The sequence below is a fragment of the Gouania willdenowi genome, chromosome 7 (genome assembly GCF_900634775.1).
Source record: "Gouania willdenowi chromosome 7, fGouWil2.1, whole genome shotgun sequence".
Classification (NCBI taxonomy): domain Eukaryota; kingdom Metazoa; phylum Chordata; class Actinopteri; order Blenniiformes; family Gobiesocidae; genus Gouania; species Gouania willdenowi.
This window is the reverse complement of record NC_041050.1, coordinates 6834422-6852461: the sequence shown is the minus strand read 5'-3', so window position 1 is coordinate 6852461 and position 18040 is coordinate 6834422. Positions and strand designations below refer to the sequence as shown.

Genomic DNA, 18040 nt, shown 5'->3' with positions numbered 1-18040 from the left:
AATGTGGCAAAATAACTACACAAAATGACAGAAAAATAAAGTAAACAACAAAGGAAATTGGCAAAAAAAATATCAAAAACACACATGACACGAAAAACACACAGTGACAAGAAAATTCCCCAAATGACAGAAAAATACACAAAATGATGCCAAAAACAAACAAAACCACAGAAAATGGCAGCAAACATTAACAAAGCCTTTATTTTTTCCTGTATTTATGCTCACATTAGTCATTAATCTAATGTTGACATGAACGTTGATAATGTGGTCCTTGAATCAGACAATCACATTTTTGTGATTGTCTGATCCAGTACTGTTTAAATGTGGGTTGATCTTTGTTTTTCCTTCCCAAAGACATTAATGCTGAAGAGATGAATAACTTAAGACATGAAAGAAAGATCAAGTATTTATGGAAATTTAAAAAAAGGATTATTCCTGAGCCGTGATGATCACATTCACACCCTTTATGTGCACTGCTTAGGAAGACCTTGACAATGTCGTCCCTGCTAAAGAATCTGCCTTTTTTCAGCTGTGTAGAGAATTCATCATGTACTTCCATGGCTCAAAATAAGAAACCAAAAGGCTTTTAGCGTACAAACACACATGCTCAGTATTATAATACGTGACATACATGTTGTCACAGTCCATAGCCCCCTACCTGATGGTTCGGCTTGAAATGCAGTACTTCCACATGGCAGTGACATCACCAGAGGCATCAGACATGCCCCCCAAAAATGTGCATGGCACCAAAAAGGGAAGCTTAAAAAAATAAAAAAATAAAAAAAGGTTTCTGAAACACAAAACTACTGCAGCTACTGAGTACAGTGTGTGCTCAGTCCCTCCTCGACCACTAATTACAGCCTTTATTCTTTACTTTCCAAAGAAAAGGCCACAGACACACAAATTCTTTCTCTGCTAAAGTAAAGTTCCTCCGGCTGGTTCTTTTCACTAATCTATTCTCTGCCCTGGATGGTGCCGGGGCTCCCAGTTGCTGCTTGATGACCAAGTAAGGTAAAGGCACAGTACATATAGGAAAGGAGAGAGAAAATCATCCCTGTTTTTAACAAAAGCTCTCCTCCCACATCGAAACACACACCAGCCCCCCAGTCATGCTCTCTCTCTCTCTCTTCCTCTTCCTCTTTTTTAGGAGGACAGATAGAGTACACTGTGGTGAATCTCGGGCACTGGTCCAACAATCATACTGATCTCAATGGGAATGTTGAACCTCAGTTCACCAGCTGGGAGAAGCTGTTTTGAGTTACACTACAAAGATGATGTGACGCAACCAATGCAAACGAGTTACACCCAGTGAGCACAAGATTCCAGGAAGAACTTTGAATTAGACACAAACCATGTTGTTGTTCTGGTGGAAATAAATAATCATCCAAAAGCTCAGAGAGAAGAGTCTGACAGTGAAATACTTTTAAAGGGATCCTCCACTGTTTTTACAAATGTGGCCTAAAACCTTTGACATGCACTTATTAGAAGATCTATGCCTAATAGAGTAGAGTTTATTAAAACGCATCATTTTGCACCGTATTCGATTCACTAACTTTTAAAAAATGAGACTACTTTACTGGGGTGCATGGTGTCCTAGTGGTTAGCACATCGGCCTCAACGTAAGAAGGTCCTGGGTTCAAGCTCTGGGGTGGACACTTGGGTCCTTTCTGTGGGGAGTTTACATGTTCTCCCCGTGCTGTGTGGTTTTCTCTGGGTACTCTGGCTTCCTCCCACAATCCAAAAACAAGACTGTTAGGTTGATCAGAGTCTCTAAATTGCCCATGGGAGTGAATGTGAGTGTGAGTGGTCGTCTGTGTGTGTGTTGCCCTGCGATGGACTGGCGCCCTGTCCAGGGTGTTCCCCTGTTTAGCGCGCGGTGTGAGCCGGAGATAGGCACCAGCAGACCCCCGCAACCCTGAAAAACAGGAACAAGAGGGTCTGAAAATGAATGGATGGACTACTTTACCGTTTTAAAACCTGTATTCCGCCATCTTGAAATCACGTAATTGATGACATCACAAGCCCCATTTGCCTGTAAACATCCCATTGTTTCCTATTGGAGTAAAGCATTCAGCCTGTTTTTTAGTTCATTTAGTACCTTTTTCAATCAAAATGCCAATTTGTGCTACTTTTGGTTGCTTTAAATCAGGGGTGTCAAACTCATTTTAGTCCAGGGGCCAAATACGAGCCATTTCAAACACAGGTTTGCCACAATTTCAACATTAATGTGCCCAAGTTTGCACTTCCAGTTATAAATTAGACAAAGTATGGAAGGCGTCAACAATATCTTAGTAATAAGTGACAAATACTTAAATGTCCTTTGATTTATTTATTTTTTGACCAATTTTTATTCAATTTGGGCAGATTTTGTGAAATAATTTGATAAAAAATTGCAGGATTTTGGATTTTTTTTTTTCAACAATACACAACTGAATTATTTGGTAATATACACAATGATTAATGTTTTCTCTGTCATTTTTACTTTCTCCAGTGTGACGAATCGAATGCTCTGAAGGGCTGGATTTGGCCCCCAGGCCTTGAGTTTGACAAATGGGCTCTAAAGAATCAGGAAAAGATGCTGATTTAACTCTTTTTGGTTTACCGAAAGAGAATAAAAACAGTTGTGACTCAAAAAATAGTCTGACAGTTACAACTCTGCGGTTTGGTAGTAGACAATGAAGCAGAGAAGAAGAGCTCTCCTAAGGAACTTTTAGTCCCCCTTAAACAGTGCATGGCTGACGGTCTTGTGGCTGAAGTTAGCGAGTAAATCACGGACTGTTGATGGACTTCCACACAAGGGGACTTCTATCTTTAAGGCTGGGATACACTATGTACTCCAGCTCAAACTGTGCGAATCATGTGCAGAGCCCAAATGTGCGCAACTCACGATGCATGTTCTCACACTGTACGGACCGACAGTCTGACACGATCTGACTGCTCACACTGTACGTTCATACACGACATGTCAGGGTCTTGTTTCTGGAAATGCAACATACAAATTAGAAGAAGAAGAAGAAGAACTCTGAAGTGTCGCCATTAAAACAGACGAAGAAGAAGAACCCAGAAGTGGAGAGACACTCGCAAATCTCAGCAAAAAGAGCTTTAAAAAAGAAAAGACAACAATGTGATGGACCAGGAACTGGCAGGACAAACATGGGCAGTGCAGTTCGTCAATTCTACAGTGGTCCTACGGTGTTCGATCATGTGTAGTGTGAAAGTTTAAGGTAAGCCGGTCCGTGGCACTGCTTTAACAGTGAGATACCCTCACGAGGAGCGACTGGACTTCAAACATGTTTGATTTCCTTACAACCATACGATTGCTGATTGGGAGCTGGTCGCGAGGTGTTAATTGCTTCTCGTGACCCCATGTATACTACACGATGCACGACACACGATCCAGCAGAGATGCATGGGTCGAAAATTGGGTCAAAATGGGCCAAAAATCGCATAGTGTATGCCTGCCTTTAGGATTTGTGTGTCTTCAACAGTCCGTGATTAAGGAAAGAGGAATACAGGTTTTAAAACAGTAAAGCGGTCCCATTTTTAAATGTTTAAAAAACAAATATGGTGCAAAATAATGCATTTTGTTAGCCATAGATCTTCTAATAAGTACATTTCAAAGATGTTAGGCCACATTTGTAAAAACAGTGGAGGATCCCTTTTAGGAAAGTTCATTTTTTAAAGACCGTGATGAGTAAATAACCCTGAAGTCGATCCTAAAGCCGGGGGATTCCCTGCAGGTTGCAAACAGAGTTACTAGCTTAACAAGGAATGCATTAATAATGAATCATGGATCTCTTTACTGGCAGAATACTAATACGTATGACACCGGTGTCTACATTTGAGATGTTTTTGTGTTATTTATGTGTGAATTTATGTGTGAATTTATGTGTGAATAGATGCGTTCACAGAGATGCGACGGCGAGCAGGTTTTCTTTGGTTTACTGTGATATACATCTAACATTTTCACACCTCAGCAAAAAAACATCTGCATAGTGACATGTGGAAAAGAAGAAACAAATACAGCCTCTGCTATAGAAACAGTTGAGATGGAGAGAGAACATAATGCATGTGTTAAGCACCGGGCATAGATAATATGTTGTTTAATCAGTAATGCAACAAAGGCACCACAGTCACCTGGAGATGAAATTACAGCTTGCAACACGAGAATATACAGAGGATTAGTCAGAAGGTGGAGACCACCCAGACAGCAGCGCCTTTATAATGTTGGACAATTCAATGTGATGAAGGTGCATTGTTTAGTCAGGCATACGGTTTTCTGTGATCGCGAAAAAACTGACGAAAATAATGAAATTCATGTTGTAATGCGAAAAAGGCAATCTGACCTGTCTTTTTTTTTTTTATATCTCTCTCTCTCTTTATTCAAAATCAAACCCCAACATGACACGGAGGCGTCTCTCATGCGTGTTTTGGGACAATATCACACATAAATGTGCTTTTTTTCCCACCGAAAAACAGGCGAATAAATGTCTAAAAAGTAGGGGTGTGCATTGCCATTAATCTGACGATACGATAAACGAGTCACGATTTGCATGTCACAATACAATATATCCCGATACTGATCAATACGATGAACATCGTGATATCAATAATTACAAATTTCACCTTTACAAGTACAAAATGGTATGAAATACAATTTATTTCATTTTTTTTACACTTGCAAGAACAAGTAAATGGTAACTACTAATAATTCAGGTACCAATATAAAAAACAAGTGGTATCTTTATTAAAGTGGCAAATTACATTTTTTTTAAAAAAAGTTAATATGTTGTTTCTACAACAAATTCTGATTCTGTTAAGTTCTTAAATTCTTAAAAAAGTACACACATTAACAAGTGTGTACGTTTTATGAAAATAAAGTGTAATAAACTTCCATGTTAAAATGCATTGAGGAGTGACGTAGTTTAACAAGGTCTGATGTGGTTCACTGACACCTAGTGGCCGGGTGTTTACGTGCTATATGCTAGCACAATTAAATGTTAATTTTTTTTTCATAAAGTTGTCAGTTGTCTGAATAAATGAAACATTTACATATTATTCAAAAAGAAAACAAAAAAAAACTTCCCAGAATTAAACCCTGGTTGATGCATCAAAGCTCATTCCCAGGCTTACAACAATGATCTGAGACGTGTTGAAGCGAACAGACACCTATGACATGCAGGACAGGGGCCCTTAAGGACAAAATCTCCCATCTTTGTCCTGAAATGCAATACAAGGCTGTATTTTGATGCTGTAGTTCTAACCTTGGATTCAAACCAAAGCAAATGTCAGCAAAAATGACATGATTTTCATTTTAAGGTGAAAAATGAGAAACCCTTGAATACACTAGAGATTCATAATGAAATATAGTGTGTGTAATAATATAGGCCTTATATATGCAACATTTGTGGAAAGATGCAAGGCCAGCATCAGTGATCCAGTGCAGAATATGCATCAGGTGAAAGGTGAACACTGATGTCCCAGTGGGAATTCACACAGTCAGCTGGACTGTATATGAACACGTATGGGCTCTAGCCCAGGGGTGTCGAACTCATTTTAGTTCAGGGACCAAATACAAAGTAGTTTGATCTTAAGTGGGGCACAGATTTCACTAGCAATTTCAACATTAATGTCAAAAAGTTTGCACTTTAAAGGCCATATAACTGATACATTAATTATGTAAGGTGCAACAATATCCAGGCAATAAGTGACAGACATCAGTCCCTGTAGGATTTTCTCTTTCAAATTTCATTCATTTTGTGATCAATTTTTATTTAATGTGGGAAAGAATTTCAGGAAAATTGAGTTCTTTGAACAATTTGAGATTTAAAATGACTGCAGTCATGTGATGAAAACATGGGAGAATTGCGATTCTCCAAATATTGTGGAGTTTCATTGAATTTGTGTATTTAGAAGGGTTGAGATATCTACAACTGAATTAATTGGTAATTTAGACAATAATATATGCTTTTTCTGTCTTTTTAACTTTCTCCTGTGGGCCAAATTAGATATTCTAAAGAGCCAGATTTGGCCCCCGGGCCTCAAGTTTGACACAAGTGCTCGAGTCAAACCATATTATTTCTAATGTGAGATGTATAAGCAAATAACTGTAAGAAATAAAAGAAGAATTGATTTTGTGGTTGAGCTGCTCTGGTTTTCTATGGTCTCTCACCAACACCCACAGCGCAGCACCACAACAGTTTTCCCTATCAATCAGCCATGTGTGATGATGTCATTCTAGAGTTGGCTTTAGCACATATTTGCTCAATGCACTTCAGCACTTGTTACGAGCTGTCACGCAGCACAGGGTGCACCACAAACCGTCCCAGAGCCGACTAAGCATCTTTCTAAAACATACCTTTTGTAGAAGTTGTTGTGTGGGTGCAGGCAAAGCACGTGCCAATAATCCAAGCAAAACGCTTTAAACTTCCACATCCTGGTGTCGTACAATCAGCGAGGCCCAAAGACGTTAAAATACACCACAGCAGCAGGGCAAAGTGCTCATGTTCCAACCATGGACCGTCTGCATGTGCAGCTCCAGCTTCAGCAAAGATGTTGGACAAGTGGTTTCAACCCCTCCCAGAGCACCGACCACATCATTCCTGGACTCATCCAAGTCCCCAGTAGTAATCCAGACAGCCATGCCCAAGCACAACCATCCAAGAGCTGTCTGGTGTTCACACCACAGCCAGAAAAAAAAACTAACCTCCTCCCAGAATTAACTTTTGACTTTTTGTTTGAACACTTTTCCAGGTCAGTCGGTCTTTTCTGAGCCCATGTCTCTCCACCCAATGCGTCAGCCCTGGATTCTCAGAGACACCATGACTACAGCTGATCCTCTAGCACTGCTCCGGCAGGTATGGAGCACAGTGTGGGAGTAATCAAGGATTTTCCAGTGCACACTTGGATGGATCATCAATGGGAACGGCCTCCTCCTCTTCCTCTGCAAACTTTTAACAAGGGGAGGGTGGTTTCTTCCAACATTTCTCCTCTTCTTCACCTTCTTCCTATCCTATCCTCTTCTCTCTCTGTCTCGCTCTCCCTGTTACAGCTGCTGCCATCCACACAGGACCTCCCAGAAATGTGCCGACTCTGGTTGCTGGGCAACACTACGGCACTACCGAAGCTTCAAATGGTTGCACGGGCATAGAGGCGTTACGATTGGTGGAATTTTCAATGAGGAAGGGGGGCGGCTGCTCCTATGATGTCGTATGACCACATGGGCTTTTTACACACGCTCTGTTGAAATAAATATGAGCTGCAAGTCTTTTTCCTCCAGCCCCCCCCCATCGAGTTGTGAATTTTTAAGAAAACTTTACATTCAAGGTCAACTCGCACACAGGAATATAAAGTCACTGCTGCAAGGACAAATCCTGAAGCATAATATATAGGTCGTATAGTGCAATAATGTGTGTGTGATCTAAATAGCTCTCATTGAAACTCAATGCTGCAGTGCTTAGGAGAATACGACAGTAAGGGGGAAAGAAAAAAAAAAAAAGAAAGACTGCTTTCTTTTCTTGCTGAAGGGGTTTTTTTGTTGAGTTTTTTTTTTTTTTGCTTCTGAACACAAAGACAGTGCTGCTCATTCTACGTCTGAGTTGCAGTGCCATGCTGCAGTGCCACCCAGTCCCAGCAGCAGTCATGGGAAGTAGGTGTGGAGGGGCCTCTCATCAATATTCATCCAAATGCAGTGTCCAAACACACAAACACCCACTGCAAACACAATATCTCTATACAAACAACAAGTACACGTACACAAAAACATGCAGCAATGTATATCATGTGGATATTTATGTACACGTTTACAGATGTATTGTGTAGTTAGATTTGCTTGGTTTGATGAGACTCTTTGCACAACGTGGGCCTCCTCTACGTCCCACAGCCAAGATATAGAAAGACGGGAGGAGGACAAAAGACAAACTGGGAGAGCGTGTGAACAGCAGGAACACTGAAGAATTCATCAACCGACACACATTCATTTGCCTGTTGTCACAAATAAACTAAACCAAATTCATTTCATGTGGCGACTTCGTCAAAATGAGGGAAAATATTTACTACAAGGAGCTTAGCTACGATGATTGGAACTGTTTCAATGATTTGACAAATGTTTGCCCTTCCCTTTATTATCACATAATTCCTAATATTTCCCAACTTTTAATTATTTCCAGACAGTAACATGACTTATCTCTCGTCGGGCTGTTTTCACATGTTTTAAGACTTGAGTTGGTGGAAAATCTTAGTCATTCACCCAGAAACTACAGTATTTGGAGGGAAATTTTCCTACAACCATGGAAGCATAAAACTGTCCAAACTATAGAGGTGTCAAACTCTAGTTTGATCTCAGGTGGGCTGAACCAGAAATATACTGTTTTAGCTACACCGTCAAAATGAGGGAAAACATTTCCTACAAGGAGCTTAACTAGCGTAGGATGATTGGAAAAGTTTGCCCTTCTTTTTACTGGCACATAATTCTGAATATTTTTCAACTTTTCATGATTTGCATAGTGGAAAATCTGAGTCATTCTTTCAAAATCTATTTGGAAGGAAATTCTCCCATGGGAGTATAGAATTGTCCAAATTATAGGGGCGCCAAACTACAGTTTGAGCTCAGATGGGCTGACGCAGAAATAAACTGATTTCTTGAGGGCCATTGTGTAAATAATGTATGTAATTCACTTAGATCATCCTTAAGCATAAAGCAATAACATTCATATCTAGAATTTGACATTAAAAATTGTTGAATTTCCATATTTTTTCTTAAAAATTGCAATTTGTAGAACTTGTATGTGACTATTTGTGAGAAATTACAAGTGTGTGGAAAAATATATAGTTATATATCAAATAATTTGTGATTTACAAAATACAAAAATCCTCAAAAAAGCATAACAAAATTACAAGATGGAGGAAAAGGTGATTTTAGAGGAACTGAGTCTGGAACTGAACTTTAGAGTGACACAGGGCGACCGTGGCTCAGGTGGTAGTGGGTCGTCTTCTGATCGAGAGGTTGGGGGTTCGATCCCAGTACCTGACTATGTGTCGAAGTGTCCTTGGGCAAGACACTGAACCCTAAGTTGCTCCCAGTGGTCGACTAGCGCCTTGCATGGCAGTCCTGTCCCATTGGTGTGTGAATGTGAGAGTGATTGGGTGAATGAGCTGATATGTAAAGCGCTTTGGGACTGCTTCAGTGTGGTGATAAAGCACTATATAAAATCAAGTCCATTTACAATATTTTTAAACATTTACCTTGAATAGAAGAAAAATTTGAAGTTTTAAAGGAAAATATGGACTATTACTGAGCTGAATACTTCACATGGATATGATTAGCAAATGAGAGCGTAGAACTACGTGTAAGATAAAGCACTGAGGAGACATTTCAACACCTAAATAAACTGATTGTCCAGGTCCATGGGTGGTGCAGTTTTCTAATTCTTATACTGTAATGTAAATCTATGCTCACAGTTGAGTTTAACATTATGCTACTATATATATTTTTTTGTTATTCAGTACAGAAAAATCTCACTGATCGCATCAATCCAAAAAATGTTCAAATTGATTTTCTGAATCATGTTTTGCAACCAAAAAAAAAAAAAAACACATGTAATTGCGCTAACATATGCATAGCACGTATACGTCTGGTCACTAGGTGTCAGTGAACCACATCAGACCTTGTTAAATTTAATAATAATACCTCACTCCTCAATGTATTTTAGCTGGTTATTTTCATAAAACATACTGGACACTTTCATAGACGTATGTGGTTAGTTTTTCTTTTTAAAAGAATTTAAGAACTTAACAGAATCAGAATCTGTTGTAGAAGCAAAAGCTTTTTTGAAAAATGTAATTTGACAGTTGGATAAATACACCACTTGTGTTTGATATTGGTATTTGAATTACAGTCAGTTACCTTGAAATCTTTTTTTTTTATAAATTGTATTTCATTCCATTTTGTACTTGTAAAGGTGAAATTTGTAATTATTTGTAATTCTGCAGAAGTTGAAAAATAATTGACATATAATTATCGAAATTAATAACGATAATAAAATGTAGTGTGCATAATAATTAGGGATGTCCCAATACATCTATTTCACTTCCGATACAATACCGATATTGCAGCCTTGAGTATTGACCAATACGGTACAATATTAACATGAATCATACATACTTTTATTAATTATTTTGTAGTGCCGAAAAAAAACAGACCCATATATTATAAACCAATGGATTACATATTAGTAACCTTTTAGATATAAAATATTCTATGATTGAATAAAATAAATAAAAAAATAAAATAGAAGATATTGAAAAAATACATCCAAAAAATATATCATTTTCTGGCTGATATCGAGCCGGTATCCGATATCAATATTGCATCGGGACACCCCTAATGATAACTACATAAAGAGGGACAGAAGGAATTTTTTTTCCTAATGCACACATTGAATCCTTGTGACAAGTGCTGCATTACGCTGCAGTTTGCTGATACAGGCTGATAATAACTGAGCATTACAGTCAAAGAGCCACTCAGCTCTGCCACTGACAGTCAATCACAGTTAGTATCGGCAGCCCCGCGAATCCCATCATGACTCGCTCTGAGCAGGAGCACACAACAGTCGATAATAACAAAACCTTCAGCTGCTGCAGAACACTGGGTGTTGAGAGAAGGAGAACATGGCTGAAAGTGATGGCGCACGTGTGCAACCTTCAGGAAAGGTTGATGGTCTCAATCCTTGACCAAAAAAACCTTGACCGCAAAGTACAAGGCCAGGCAGCTGTCAGACAGCAAGATGAAAGACCTGGAGATCAAAGTCATGTGTGTGAAAGGAAGTGTTAGAAAAGTTCTCCCCCTGGTGGCAGGTAGAAGAGATGAGATGAATGACTTCCACTTCAATCATGTATTCATTCACGCTCAGTGTATCATTGGTTAAAAATGATCGTATAACAACATGCATTTAACTTGACAACCCTATTATTAGTATTTTATTTGGACCACACTGAGCCACTGTTCAAGCAATCAAAATTGCTAACATGAGTAGAAATTTCAAACAAGTCAAATAATATTTAAAGCACGACAAAAACTTCTCCCAAAAAATATCCAGAAACTATTTATTAAAAAGGCTGAGACAAAATGATCGTACGCACAGACAACAACAACAACAACAACAACAAAAAAGCTTTTGCGTGTCAGTAAGTGGTGGAAATAAAAAAAAAAATGTCTGAATTTAAAGCAATTTAAACATAAACACAAAGTTTATCTTCTTAAAGCACAAGTGTTAAAGGGAAAAAAAAACCTGTAAATTGGTGTGTATATACTTAGGTTTGTTTGGACAGATGAATGTATAGAAGGATTACATGAATTGTATAATTATATAGATATATATCAATGACTAATGTATGTAGATTTGGATCAATTAAACAAAGATGAAAAAAAAGAAAATAAAAAACTTAAAGGTCCCATGTCATGCTATTTTTCACCATCATCTCCATTTGTTCTAAGAACTCTAAAAACATAGTATTTGAGGTTTATTTTCACAAACTCGCCTGTTTTTCAGAGTTTTAGCCTCTGAAAAGTCACTTTCTGAGTAACTCTACACAAACAGGCTGATTTGTGGCCTACTTATGCATATCCATGAGTGGGCGTGTCTATAGACGGGACACTGACTTCCTCCTCCTACCCACTCTGTAGCCGAGCTCATGCTGCTTTACAAACACTAGACAGAGCGTGGGGGCGGGGCGTTCACCGGTACATACATAGACTGTAAAAAATACATACACAGCACTGCGCAAAGGACGCGGACATGCTCACCTTCGTGGGCGTGTCTGTTTACATGTTAATCATGGCAGAGAGCTTCCTGGAGGCGCGGTTTCTCATTCGTCATCAAAGTGGGAACGCGTCATCAAATTGGTGTTTGGGCTCACCCTGTAGTAAGAAAGGAGCAAATCACCCTCTAACTAACAATTGAGAGAATTAATGAAAAAACACTTTGGGCCTGTGTATGAAGCCCTAATAACACTTTACGATGTTTAAAGCACAGAAAAGTTGATTTAATGTAACATGGGCCCTTTGAATAGAAATAAAAACTAGAAGAGCAAAAACAAATCTGAGTCAAAAATAGAACTAAACATGAACGTGTGCCTTTTACAACAAACTATAGAGCAAATGAAGCAACCAATGAAAACCCAGGATTTTGTTCTTATCCCCATGAGAACAAAATCCTGAGTTTTCATTGGATGACAAGTTTCATTTTGGACTGAGTAGCCAATAGGAAGCCTCAGTGAGTGCACACTTTTCCCAAATCCCAAAAATTCTGTAACTAGTTTTTACCATTACTAGTTCACTAGTGCTGCTGCAAATGACTTTACTAGTAGATATCTTACTTCTACTAGTTAACTAGAAAACATTTTGGGTAATAAATGTCAGATTTATATTTAAAAAAAATGTTCAGGCATATACTTTCAAATTGCTGTTGAATATTTGCAGCAGTGACTCCTTTATTTAAAAGTCATTTTCTTCTTGTTTAAGCAGTAAGAAAACGAGAGCAACAGCACATGATCTCTTTAGCAACCATGTTTATTTACACTACAGGGCAGATAACTTCATTTCACTGGTGCAGTTCTGGGAATATCATGTTTCGTTAAAGTCACAGGACGCCGGTCTGCACGAGCACAAAGTCTTGCATCACACACGGGACGGCTTGTACAGTACAGATGTTCAGTCGGGAGAATAAACCCACTCATGTGGAACAGGGAAAAGGACAGTGGGGAGGCAAAACCAGGAGGGAAAGACTAGAAAACGTGAGGAAAAACCAACAAAATACTAAAAATATATACAGTATGACCTCTATTTTCAGTCAGGCCTGATGTTGGAGGTCGTCTTTCCTGCGTATGCACTGCACAACCAACTGCATTAGAGCAGTGATTCTCAACCTTTTTAGCCAACGACCCACAAAATAAAGGTTCCAGAGGCCAGGGACCCCCACTGTAGCTAAAGGTGGTTGAACACAGACATGAACATTGAAGAACAGTCATGTGGAGACAGGGCCATCTATAAGGGGAATAAAGGGGAGATCCATAAAGTCAGCAAAATGATGGTCCATTGTTCTATGAATCTGTGATAACCACATTTATTTATTTATCTGAATAATATCAACTGTTATCCAGGAAGTTTATCATTATTTACACCATACTGTAGTATATAGTCATCTTAAAGATGTCAATCCTTGTTTTAATTATAAATAAAATCGGTTGAAAGTGACCAAAAATGTTGGAAAAGTTGGTGAAATGGAAAAGTTCAAATTACAGTGGCCAAATATTGACAGAAAAAGTAGTAAAAAGGGTTTAAAGTGTCATTACTGGCTTAAAAATGGCAGAAAAACTTTGGAACAATTGGTTTAAACTGGCAAGTAATGGGCGTGACAAATCGTGAATGTGTGAAACTGGCGAAAATAAGCACGAAGTATAGTGAAAAGAAATTAAAAGTGACAATAATGGGTCAACATATTAGGTGGGAAAAGTGGTGGAAAGGGTTTATAAGTGCTGACCATGTCTTAAAAGTGGAAAAATGTGCATAAAATGTATTGAAATTTGATGGAGAAGTGGCAGAAATGGAAGTAATGAAGAAAAAATGCATTAAAAGGAGCAAAAAAATGGTTTGGTGTAGTTGCAGAAAAGCAGTAAAAATAAGCAAAAATGGGCTCAAATTTAGTTTCTTGAAGGCATCTGGCGACCGCTCAGTGTCTCGTGACCCAAAATGGGGTTCTGACCCCAAGGTTGAGAACCCCTAGACAACAATAGCAACAAGCAAAATATTAGCAGTGCATATCACTACTTATAGACACATACTGTACACTACTGGTTCATTCACTTCATGAGTCACCGTTTAAAAAGCCCTAAAAGCATTAAACATGTTTTCTGTGATGTAAGTAAGTACGACACATGTAGAAAGCCATAGACGCATGCACACAAATAAAGAGGCGGTGTAAGCATGTGCCACTGTTCTTTACTCCGGAAATCTGAGCGAAAATGCAACACCGTCGGTTTATTCTGTAAGATGGATATTATCCAAAACAAACCTGAACGTCCAGAGGAACAAAATGTTCTGGAGAACATCCTTTTCCTCCCCATGCACCCGACTTCCCCTGCACTGTCACCTCTGATCCTGCTGTTGGCAAAGGCAAATGCTTGTTCTTATGATCTGTTTTCAAAGCACAAATGCATCATCACTACTAGCTTCTCCCTGGAGAAGAAAAACCAAGAATATCCCCGTGAGCCTGACAGCTCCATTGGGTTTGATCATCCTCACACATGGACGACAGAGCCTGAGCTACATGTTCAGCAACATAGTGCAGGTCAACAGAAAAAACTGTTATGAACTGTTTATAACATAACTGTCAAACTCAAGGCCCGGGGGCCAAATCTGGACCCTTGAAGCTACCAATTCGGCCCGTAGGATAAGTTAAACTGACAGCAAAAAACATGACTCATTGGTTAAATCACCAACTAATTCAACTGAAAATATCCCAGTCCCTCCAAATTAGAGGTGTGCATAGCCATGAATCTGACGATACGATTCACGATATATCCTGATTAGGACTGGGCAATTTTGCCTAAAAAAAAAAAGGGAAAAAAAAAAATCTCAGATTTTTTAAATTTGAGTTTCGATTGGATTTTCAAATTTTGAAAATGACTGCAGACATCAGATATATTGTCAAAAGTGCAACTTTATTGCTGTGATTGTCCTCAAGAGTTAAAATGCATAGAACAATCCTAAAATAAAAAGGAAATGAGGCTCTGTCATTCAACAATTTCAGGTTTTAACCAGGTTTAAGCAAAAGTGCAACAGCTTCACAGTAGCGTAAATTTTCAGATGAAGAAATCAGATATCTATATATTCTATAACATATAACATTACAATTAAAAAATTAAACTCACGAATCTCAGCATAGTGCAAATAAAAAATGGAACATGCTTGTGGCACACATATAGCCTAAACAAATGTAAACAAAGAGGGGGCTGGCTTACATCGGAACGTGAAAATGTCCGGAAAAAAAAAAAAAAACAAAAACTCAAATTTTCAAAATAAAACGTTTTTATCTACAAATTCGATAAAATTGATTTTTTTTCCCCCTTAGTACAAAAATGGTACTAAATGCAATTTTTCATTTTTCTTTTTTTTTTTTTTTACTTTCGAGAACAAGTAAATGGTAAATAACTGTAATTCAAGTTCCAATATCGAAAAGAAGTGGTATGTTTATTAAAGTGTGAAATTACATAAGTTTAATTTTTGCTTCTCACACTGAGGATTGATGTAGTTTAACAAGGTCTGATGTGGTTCACTGACACATAGTGACTGGGTGTTTACATGCTATGCATATGTTAGCGCAACTAAAAATTATATGAAATATTGCGATATATGGCCAAATTGAATCTTTCTTACGACACCCTTACTCCAAATACACAAATTCAATGAAACTCCATAATAATTTTGAGGGCTCACAGTTTTCCCAATGATGATATATCACATGACAGCAGTCATTTTTAATCTCAAATTCAAGGAAATTTAAGTGAAGATCCTGCAGAGACTGATATCCGTCATGTATTACTTGGGTATTGTCAGTGCCTTACATACTATACATATCATTAATATGTGGAAGTGCAAACTAGGTCACATGAATGATAAAGCTGCTCATTTTCCCACTTAGAATCTGCAGCCTACTTTAGATCTGATTTACAATGATTGGAAATCTTTATTACCGCATTTGGTAACACTTTACTTTAAGCTTTATACATAAGGCTGACATTACTCTGTCATTAGCATGAACAAGGTGTCATGAAGACTGTCATTAACTGTTGTTCGTTACCCTAACCCTACCTAATCCCATTAGATCCCTCCACATAACCCAAAAAATGCCAACATAGCTCCAAAGGTGTCATCGTTTAGCAAACGACACTTAATGACAGCCTTCATGACACCTTATTCATGCTAATGACAGATAATGACAGCGTAATGTCAGCCTCATGTATAAAACTACAAGTGTTACCCAGCATTGCTATTTAATAGCTAAATATTATCTATGATATGAGAGACGAGTTAAAAAGTGGAGGGAAATAATGATGACAGTTGTGCACACACTAACAGCATGTATCAGCTTTAACATCTGACTCATTGGCCGTTGTCCGTAGCCTCATGCCTTCGTCCACTGATGCCATGTGACCTGACAGTTGGCTCCATGCCAGCCCATGTGTTGGCAACACACTGCACTCAGTGCAGTTGTTTTCTTTGACAACAGAAGACGTCCATCCTCCCGTTGCTGTCCACGGCAACGGCGTATTCAGAGTCTGACAGTCTGCAGAACGTGCACACACTGCTCTGAGAGTAAAACTTAGGCGGGGGGGGGCGACATGGGGGGACGACGTGCCAACAGCGCATCACAGCTTGGGTGACGCACTTGCTTTTTCATCAGTGCTGGTGTCACTGGAGCATTTCATTAAGGATGCTTCTGCCAATAACTTAAAACAGGCATTCCTGGTTCATCAAGCCAAACGAAAAAAACACATAAAAATGCACGACATTGCCTCAATGAAGGGTTAAGCCCTTCCATGTGTAATGGCAACCTTGCATGTGAAGCACTATGCATTCAGTGCATGCACTAAATGCAGGCAAGGGATTATAGATTTCATCACGGAGATCAAACCACTTGCATGATGATTGTGTGAGCAGACAGTTCAAGCCTTTAGCACGCACGCACGCACACACACGCACACGCACACACGCACACACACACACGTTTTAGAATATTTGCACCAAATGTACAGTATATGTCCTCATTGTCCTCTATCTTGATGTATTAAAGCAGTGGTTCACAACCCTTTTTGGGTCGTGACCCCACTTCAATTAAACAAATTTCAAGGAACCCCCCAAACACTTTTTTTTTCTAGATTTTTTTTTGATCGTGAGTAACAGATATTTTTATACTGTATTTAATTTCAACTAAATTTATCTTTGAGAAAATATATTTCATGATTAGAAATTAATAATCAAAAAAATTAATATACCGGTATATATATTTTTTAATGTGATTGTATCATTTTTGTGTTATTTTTGTTGTCTTTTTGTGTTGTTTTTTTCTCTTTAATTTTGTATGTTTCTTAAAATAATTTTGTCTATTTCTGTTGTCAATTCAAACTTCATCTTACTCTGTTATTTTTGGGTATTTTAAGTCGTCTTGTGCAACTTTTGAGGACTTTTGTGTGTTTCTGTTCACATTTTAGATTTTTTTTGTGTTCTTTTGGTGCATGTTTGCTGTCCTTTGGTGTATTTTTCTGTAATTTTATGTTTTTTTTTTTTTTTTTTTAATCATTTAGTGTATTTTTGTTCTCTGTTTTGTGTTTTATATTTTTAATCATTTTGTTCATTTACTTTGGGGGTTATACAAAAATCAGACCGCGGGCCACATGGGGCCCCCGAGCCTCCTGCTGCCCTTGGCTGAGCTAGAGGTGATAAAATGAGCAATATATATATACATATATATTTATATTTATAATCAGTAATGACCCCAAGGTTGAAAACCCCAGTGTTATAGTATGCAGCAATGGAGCAAATAAAAGAGCTCCTTTTTATACCCACAGAGCAACAGAACATTTTCCAACCGTAAAAAAATATTTTTAGATGTTAAATCCCATATCCGACCTGGAAAATCAATCAGTATTTTGGAGTATTTTAATCCTTGCCTTTGCATGTCTTCCAGAGAAGGTTTTTAAGTTCTTAAAGGCTGTGAAAGTTTTGAGTGAAAGCCAAAGAATCTTCTTCCTTTCTGCTTCCAACTGTCGTAGATGTCGTTTTAAAAAATGTGCATGAAGAAAGGAGCGCTTTCAGCTATGATGGAATGACATTTACAACAAAACAGGCTCATAGCGTATACTGTACGTGTTGGCTCAACTGTTACAGATCAGCGTCAATTTAAAGCACAACTCAATGCCTGAACAACAGTCATTTGTTTGTGCTCTCAGGTACGTGTTAGGTTCAGGGGCCAAAATACGGACC

General features: G+C 38.3%; 1 protein-coding gene across 8 annotated transcripts in view; it reads right to left on the bottom strand.

The window, feature by feature from the left end:
• The window catches only part of LOC114466710 (IQ motif and SEC7 domain-containing protein 1-like), a 153015-nt gene that overhangs the window by 62104 nt on the left and 72871 nt on the right, over window positions 1-18040 (bottom strand). Inside the window, exon 1 of one of the 8 annotated variants that reach the window (XM_028452361.1) lies at window positions 6359-7000. The exons of 6 other annotated variants lie outside the window; for them this stretch is intronic. In XM_028452361.1, the coding sequence (XP_028308162.1) occupies window positions 6359-6435 (77 nt within the window). In that variant the 5' untranslated portion in view covers window positions 6436-7000. Of the gene's footprint in view, window positions 1-658; window positions 1029-6358; window positions 7001-18040 lie in introns of those variants that run through there. One more of the 8 variants, XM_028452363.1, reaches the window with a different exon arrangement.